Consider the following 8850-nt stretch of genomic DNA (forward strand, 5'->3'; position numbering starts at 1 on the left):
CTAGCTTCCCCTCCAGACCCAGGTTGTTATACCCATAGCCTTTCTACTTTCTCCATGCCTTAGGGCCTGCTCTCAAATCCCTTAGTTATTTCTAGAGGGCTGCAGTGTTGGAAGCCCTCCCCAGGAGTTCTGGAGAATTTTCAACCTATCAACAGGGAAATGTAGGAAGAGTAAAAGGATTACACCTTGTGGTGGAATTTTAGACATCAGAGGCAGGGGAAAATGAGGAAAGAGTCATGGAGACATCACAATCTCCAAAATCTCACCTGCTTTACCTTCCCATGTGATGGAAATGCTGATAATACAGCTGTGTTCCTCTGGCATTACTATTAGGCTCAGATTCAAAGCTCTTATTCTGCCCTAAACAGACCTTATTTACCTCCTTGCCTTTGTCTCCCCTCTCTTTTTTTTAAAGAGAGAGTGACAGAGAGAGAAAATTTTTTAATATTTATTTTTTAGTTATCGGCAGACACAACATCTTTGATTGTATGTGGTGCTGAGGATCGAACCCTGGCCACAGGCATGCCAGGCGAGCACGCTACCGCTTGAGCCATATCCCCAGCCCCCTCTCTTCACCTCATTCCAGCCACACCACCCTTCTCTCTGCTCTTCTCCAAGTTCCTTGTCTCAGGCCTTTGCAAACATGGCTCTAGCCTGCTTACACACACACACACACACACACACACACACACACACACACACACACTCCTTCTCTTGCTGATTCTTTTTATTCCTTCTCACGAGTGTCATTCCTGACCCACCATTCTGTCTGAAGTTCACCTCAGAGATATGTGTCCTTCCTAAATCCTAGGGTACTTGGTTTTTTAAAAAGACTTTATATTTTTTAGAGAAGTTTTAGGTTCATAGCACAATGAAGAAGAAAGCATAGATTCATATGCATAGTCTCGTACCCATTTTCAATATCCCCCACCAGAATGATACATGTTTTATTATTTGGTGGATCTATACTGACATGTCATAATAGCCCAAAGTCTATAGTTTACATTAGGATTCATTCTTGGTGTTGTACATTCTATGGTCTTAGACAGATTTATAATAGCACATATCCACCATTTTAGTATCATACAAAGTAGTTTCACTTCCCTAAAAGTCCTCGGTGCTCTGGTGCTTGGTCCTATTCATCTCTCCCACTATCCAACCCCTAAAAAATCATGTATTTTTTAAACTGTTTTCACAGTTTTGCCTTTTCCAGAATGTCACATAGTTGGAATTATACATTGTGTAGCCTTTTCAGAATAACTTCTCTCAATAATATGCATATATGTTTTCTCCATGTCTTTTTATTATTTCATCACTTCCTTTAAGCACTGAATAATGCTTTCTTTTTCTGGATGTACAAAAGTTTATTTTTCTATTCACCTATAGAAGGACATCTTGGTTACTTCTAAGTATAGGCAATTGTGGATAAAGATGCTATAAATATCTATGGTTAGGTTTTTGTGTAGACATAAATTTTCAATTCCTGTAGGGTAAATACCAAGTAATACAATTGCCAGAGCTTATGCTAAAAGTATGTTTAGTTTTGTAAGAAAGAGCCAAATTGTCTTTCAACATGTCTAAACCATTTGCATTCTCACCAGTAGAGAATGAGGAGAGTTGCTGTTGCTTCACATCCTCATCAGCATTTGGTATTGTCAGTGTTCCAGAATTTGGCCATTCTCATAGATGTAAAATAGCACCTTATTATTTTAATTTATATTTCCTTGATAACCTAAGATTTTAAGCATATTTTTATATGATTATTGGCTATCTGTATACTATTTTGGTGAGGTGTCTATTATGGTATTTCACCCATTTTTAAGTCAGGTTGTTTATTTTCTTATTGTTGAGTTTTAAGAGTTTTTTGTGTATATTTTGTATATTTTGAATAACAGTTTTTTGTCAGATTAGTCTTTTAAAAATATATTCTCCCTGGTCTGTGTCTTGTCTTCTCATTTTCTTGACACTGTATTTTGCAGAGCAGAAATCTTTGATTTAATGAAGTGTACAGCTTATTAATTCTTTCTTTCTTGCATGGATCATGCCTTTAGTGTCATATCTAATGAGTCATCATCAAATCCAAGCTCATCTAGGTTTTCACCTATGCTATCTTCTAGGACATTTTACATGTAGGTTTATGACCCATTTCCAATCTATTTTTATGAAGCATGTAAAGTCTGTGTCTAGACGCATGTTTTGCACATAGATATCCAGTTGTACCAGATCCTTTGTTGAAAAGACTACATATGTTTCCACTTGCTGTTTTGAAAGTTACCTGAGAGACGTTCTTCGCGAGAGTCCTCGCGGTGGTTTCCCGCTTCAACAGTGCTTGGACGGAACCCAGAGCTCGACCTCCACGGCTGGCTGCTCAGAGGCAGCATCCCTTCGCCGCCACTTCACAGCGCCCTCAGACCGCCCCCGGCCTCGGCCCCGGCTCCAGCGCCGTGCCTGTCCGCAGCCTCCCATCATGACCACCACGTCCCCCTCGCAGGTGTGCCAGAACTACCACCAGGACTCGGAGGCCGCCATCAACCGCCAGATCAACCTGGAGCTCTACGCCTCCTACGTCTACCTGTCCATGTCTTACTACTTTGACCGCGATGATGTGGCTTTGAAGAACTTCGCCAGATATTTTCTGCACCAGTCTCAGGAGGAGAGGGAACATGCCGAGAAACTAATGAAGCTGCAGAACCAACGAGGTGGCCGAATCTTCCTTCAGGATATCAAGAAACCAGACCGCGACGACTGGGAGAGTGGGCTCAATGCCATGGAGTGTGCTTTGCATTTGGAGAAAAATGTGAACCAGTCACTTCTGGAACTGCACGAACTGGCCGCTGACAAAAATGACCCCCACTTGTGTGACTTCATTGAGACTCATTACCTGGATGAGCAGGTGAAATCCATCAAAGAATTGGGTGACCACGTAACCACCTTGCGCAAGATGGGAGCCCCAGAATCGGGCATGGCAGAGTATCTCTTTGACAAGCACACCCTGGGAGAAAGTGATAACAAGAGCTAAACCTTAGGCTGACTTTCCCAAGGCCAGGGAAGTGACTTCCCTGGTCACCAAGGTAGTGCATGCATGTTGGGGTTACCTTTACCTTTTCTATAAGTTGTACCAAAACATCCACTTATGTTCTTTAATTTGTACCATTCCTTCAAATAAAGACATTTGGTAACCCCCCCAAAAAAATTAATGAGACCTGACTGATATCTGCTTCCCCACTGGAATATAAATCACATTCAGATAATTTCTGGGTTTTCACTGCCTAGCTCAGGGGTTGACACATAATAAATGCTTTATCCCAACCTGTGGTATCAAGGCAATGAACAAATGGTATTTATTCAACCCTATACCTTTCATTATGCCTGTCACTTTATAGTGGAACATCATTATCATCATTACTGTTCCTATTAATAATGGGCTGAATTCTTCAGTTGCACCATTTTTTTGTATGATATCTAGCATTTACTTCAAAATAGTCTGGCAGTATAGAGTCATTAGTGGTATATTATGAAACAAGACTGGACATACATTAATATTTATTGTTGAGTAATGGGTACATCTGGTTTATTATATTTGTCTCTGCTTTTCTATGCATTTGAAAATTTTCAAAATACAAAATTATAACAATCATAAAAATTCTTCATTTTTCTCTAATAATTGCCTTAAAGTCTAATATTTCAGTATTAGAATTACAATACTGGCTTTCACTTGGTATACAGTCTATTTTTTCAACTTTTTTTTAATGGTACTGAGGATTAAACCCAGGGGTACTCTACCACTGAACTACATCCCCAACCCTTTAAAAAAATTTGTAGTTGTAGATGGACAGAATGCCTTTATTTTATGTTTATTATTATTTTATGTGGTGTTAAGGATCAAACCCAGTGCTTCACATGTGCTGGGCAGGTGCTCTGCCACTGAGCTACAGCCCCAGCTTGGTCCCAAACCCCTTTTATGATTTATTTTGTGACAGGGTCTCGCTAGTTTGCCAAAGCTGAGCTCAAACTTGAGTCTCCTGCTTCAGCTTCCCAAGTTGCTGGATTGCACTTGAAATTTCTTACACCTTTTTCGGTTGCACCATTTAAACTGCTTGAATTTGGGGGACTAAAATTTTGGGAGTAAAATAATGCTAGGACTATCTCTTATCTTTGGAAAAACATATTTTTTTAAAAAAATGAAACAGAAAAGGTGATTTTGCCCAAGCACTGAAATTAACTCCTTAACCGTTGGGTCCAGCTCTGATTTCCGATATTGAAACCAGAAATTCTGACTCTGTTAAGTCTAATAATACAGTTTGGTGGATCATTCAGCTCCTTAGCTTTCCTTTTTTGTCTCAACACCTGCCTTCAGTGATATTTATTATCACTGAAGCTTCCATGACAAGGAAGGTCACGGAACCTCTCATTCCTCCAACGTGCTCAATCCACACACAGCACATCATGCAGGCAGGAAGGAGCACTGTAAAAAATGACTCTTGCACCCCTCCTGGGTTTTCCTACTCTGGGCCCTGGAATATGTAGGTCCTCATTTAGACAGGTTTATAAGTGGCTTGGGAATAGAGGTAAACAATCCTTGGGTATAGTCCCTGCTTGGCCACTGACTGGGCGTGTGATCTAGTTTGCTTCAGCCTCAGCTGACCTCTATGAGCAATAGATGTTTACTTTTAAAAACTGTTAAGTGGAAGGAAGCTGGTGGACCAGAGGAAGGCAACATTCTGTGTCACTCTGTGATCCATATCTCACCTAGTCAGAATACTACATCTCTGAGAGTGTGAGAGGACCCCTATGCAGCTGATTTCCGCAGAAATCACCAGCACTGTAACCCCGCGAAGGGCTCCGAGCCTCAGCATTCAATAGGACTCCGGACTCCTGGCTCCCAAAACAAAGCTTGCAGTTCTAGCCCACTCATGACTCATAAGTGCCTTAGCAAAATCACCTATCAGCACCTCTGCAGAACTCCAGACTGCGCTCCACTCCCATGCAGGTCACTCGGCTACTACCAACCCACAATACAATGCCATCGTCTGGCTCCCCCCACCTCATCAGACACCCTGGCGCTGGAAGCAGACCACCTCTATCTTGGATAACCTTTCTCATCACATTTGGTAGGGGCAGCTCCCAAGTACCAGGTATCCAACTCCCCCCCCCCACCCCCCAGTGGTGATAGCACAGTAACCACCCAACACAAAAACAGCTCTCAGTTGGGTGGGTGTGCAGTGTGACCAGGCGCTGCTCACCTGGTGTGAGCCTTGGTGGGAAAGGTCTCACAGTTGGGAACTGCTAAGGGAGAGGGAGATGGGGCTAAAGTTAGGAGCCTAACACAGAGACCAGGAACTGGGAAATCTCCAAGCAAGAGAGGGAGAATAGTACCAGACACTCAAATCATACAAGAAGTCCCAAAAAGAGACCTATGAAGTCCATCTTTCTGCAGGGACTGGCAGGTGGCACTTCCCGCTTCCAGGTGCCCTACACCAGGACCAGTTTTCCCACAATGATAACCTCCACCATCCTGAGGGCAGAGGCACCAGCTTACAACAGACAACCCCACCTATTGGATGAGAAGAGAAGCAGAAAAGATATGGATCTCTAAAACTAGCAACAACCCTGGTTTCTTCCTTCGAGTATTTTTTTTCAGTTTTTTTCTCTTTTCTACCCCTCTATCCTCCAGCCCTCATATCCCCAAATATGTGAAACCAAGAACTTTGCATGAAACAGGATTTTGAGGCTTGAGTAATCTGAATAATATAATATAAAGGTGTTGTATATTCCCTTTTCTCTTTTTTTTCTTTCACTTTTCTTTTCCCCTCCAAATTTTGCTATTTTAACATATGTATTTTTCTAAATACATGTGTTTGTTTTATGTACTCTACTGTCATCTCACGTACTTGTTTACCCTAAATTACTTCCTGTCTATTCTCTTGCTACTAACCCTCTTCATTAGATTTCTCTTTCACACTTCCTAAGATACATTAACTCTATATCCTCACATCCTACCTCCTCAGCATATCGTCCTACGCCCACCCCCAATTTATTGTCCACCGTCAGAAACTGAAAACATTTTTATAAATCTACTGATTATATTTTAGATAATAATTGAATCCAACACTTCTGCTCATTGATAGTTAACTGTAAACATATTGACAATTAAAAATTGTTCATAGGTGGTATATTGTTGATATTGGGATCTGATAACATTCTCCTTCCCCACAAAAAAGAGGTCTTGGAACTCTACAAGAGCACTACCAACCTATAGGGTAAAAACAATAACACCCCAGACCACAGAGTTGGAAAAGAAGACACATGAGCAACATGAAAAGATAAGGGAAGAAAATGCCCCAAACAAATCAAGATGCCATATCATTAGAAACATTGGCAGAAAAAAATTACAGAGAAAGAGTTTAGGATGTACATGGTTAAAATATTCTTTGAATTCAAGGAAGATATAAGAGAGCAAATACAGGCAGTGAAAGATCACTTTGACAAGGAGCTACATAAACAAATACAGGAAGCAAAAGATCAACTCAATAGGGAGATAGAGGTTCTAAAAAGAAAAACAGAAATCCTTGAAAGAAACAATAAACTAAATTAAAAGCTCAAAAGAAAGCATCACCAACAGAGTAGGCCACTTGGAAGATAGGACATCAACAGTGAGGATAAAATATATAATCTTGAAAAGAACATAGACTACACAGTGGTAATGGTAGGAAACTGCAAGGAGGACATTCAAGAAATATGGGATAGCATAAAAAGACCAAATTTAAGAGCAATTGGGATAGAGGAAGGCATAGAGGTCCAAACCAAAAGAATGAACAACCTATTAAATGATAATATCAGAAAACTTTCCAAACATGAATAATGAATTGAAAGAAAAGTTCCTGGGTTTAACAGAAGTGCCAGCCTGCACCATCAAGAGAAGTGCACTTGGTGAGAACCAATGGAAAGGAGCCTGAGCTATAGTTGGTGAAAGCAAATCAAACAAAAAATATCTGAACCATAAAAAATGTTTATCTTAATTGAAAGCATGGTGTCCTTGCTCCTAAAGAAATATTTAAAGAAAAGTATTGAGATGCATGATGATGATGATTTTACAGCACTATGATTAAGATTTGCTTTCCTCTCCTTAAAATATGAGATTAAAGTACTCTGTGAGATTAAAGTACTCTTCTTGGGTCCTGGTATATAAGTAAGAGGTTAATAACTGGCAGCTGTTGTTTTGTGAACATCATAATGGTTACATAGTACCTAAAGAGGTCATCTTTTTTTACTTTGTTTGCCATGCTGGGGAGCAAACCCAGAAGTTTTTTAAAAATTTTTTTATTTGTTCTTTTTAGATATTCATGATAGTAGAGTGTATTTTTGACATTTTATACATACATCTAGGGTCTTGATCATGGTAAACAAGCACTCTACCACTGAGCTATATCTCTAGCCCACGAAAGGATTCTTTAGCAAAAATATCAAAATGATATTTTGGAAATGTTTGAACTCACATTCTATATATTGAAGTTAATAGACAAATCACAAGGTAAAATGTAAACAAAGAAGTGTCACAAATCTAACATTGGTCTCTGATTCCTCTCGTTAAACATCATCCCTAGCCAGGAGTGTTTGGGTGAATAGTCCCATTTCTCATCCTGGAAAATTAGCACATGGTGGGTTCACACTGCCCTGATACCAAGCAGGCTGTTAATATCTTGGTTTGGAGCCCCTGAAGCTGAGTTTTTCACATCACTCAAAATTCTGGCCAGGGAACATTCTGGGGAAGGTTGGGCTTTACATAGTGGAGGAAAAGAGGCTAGAGAGGAACCACTTTGCCCAGTATGTGCCCCGTGCATGGCCTGTTGAGCTGCCTCTGCTCTGTCAACAGAGCTCTCTCCCAGGACAAGTGGGACATGGGGGTTTCAGAGCTCTTCTGGGAGTGGGGACAGGGGAGGATGTTGTTTTGAGTTTGCCCCAGAAAGTAATCCTCCATTTAAGCCACAACAAGATGCTCCCTGTGACTAGAAAGCTCTTCCCAGAAGCAGACCCTGTAATAGCTCAAGGAAGCAAGTTTCTACTCATCACTGTGTATTAGTTTGTGTCCAAAATCTGAGGTAGAGCATCCTATCTGGTCCTACTGCAGCTGTGTGAGTAACACAGAATAATTATAAAGCTTATCAGATTTTTTTGTGTGTATGGTGCTGGAGATTGAACCCAGGCCCTTGTGCATGCGAGGCAAGCACTAAACCAACTGAGCTATATCTCCAGCCTTAAAGCTTATCAGTTTTACAGGTAAAATTTATACTCCATGTATGTATATATGTCAAAATACATTCTACTGTCATGTATAATTAAAAAGAACAAATAAAGAAAAATTACAGGTAAGGTAACTAAAACAGGAAGTGTCTTTTGCGTAGGGACAGCCAGCTAGTAAGCAGAGAATCTGAGTCTCAAGTCCTCTTTCTCTAAGTCTAAAGTCATTTCTCTCTCCTCTGGGACCTGCATCATGGTCCTATGGTCATTGGCTTATGTTGACCACTACAGATATAGCCCACTTCACAATGCCCCTACCCACTTCACCAGGGCATTGAACTATCCTCCTTCCTCAGATAAACCAGCTGTCTCCTACCTCTGGGCCATTGTGCCCCTGTGCTCCCTTTGCTTAGAAAGTGCTTCCATATCTTTGGATCTCCTTGTAGATGTCACCACCTCCAAAAGGTCTTCCCTGATCACTCTGAAGTAGTATTCACAGATACTCTGTATCACATCACCCAGTTTAATACCCTCATACCCCTTTTCCCAATCATTTATACTAGCTTATTTTTTCCTCATTAAGACGAGAGTCACAAGAGTTTTATTCATTGT

General features: G+C 40.7%; 1 protein-coding gene across 1 annotated transcript; it reads left to right on the plus strand.

Annotated features, from left to right (window-relative positions):
• Window positions 1–2351: 2351 nt before the first annotated feature.
• On the plus strand, window positions 2352–3148 carry LOC101968283 (ferritin heavy chain). Its single transcript, XM_005338286.3, has one exon. The coding sequence runs from the start codon at window positions 2468–2470 to the stop codon at window positions 3017–3019; it is 552 nt and encodes a 183-aa protein (XP_005338343.3). The 5' UTR covers window positions 2352–2467; the 3' UTR covers window positions 3020–3148.
• The last annotated feature ends 5702 nt before the right edge of the window (window positions 3149–8850 follow it).

Source organism: Ictidomys tridecemlineatus, chromosome 3 (assembly GCF_052094955.1).
Source record: "Ictidomys tridecemlineatus isolate mIctTri1 chromosome 3, mIctTri1.hap1, whole genome shotgun sequence".
NCBI classification, from domain to species: domain Eukaryota; kingdom Metazoa; phylum Chordata; class Mammalia; order Rodentia; family Sciuridae; genus Ictidomys; species Ictidomys tridecemlineatus.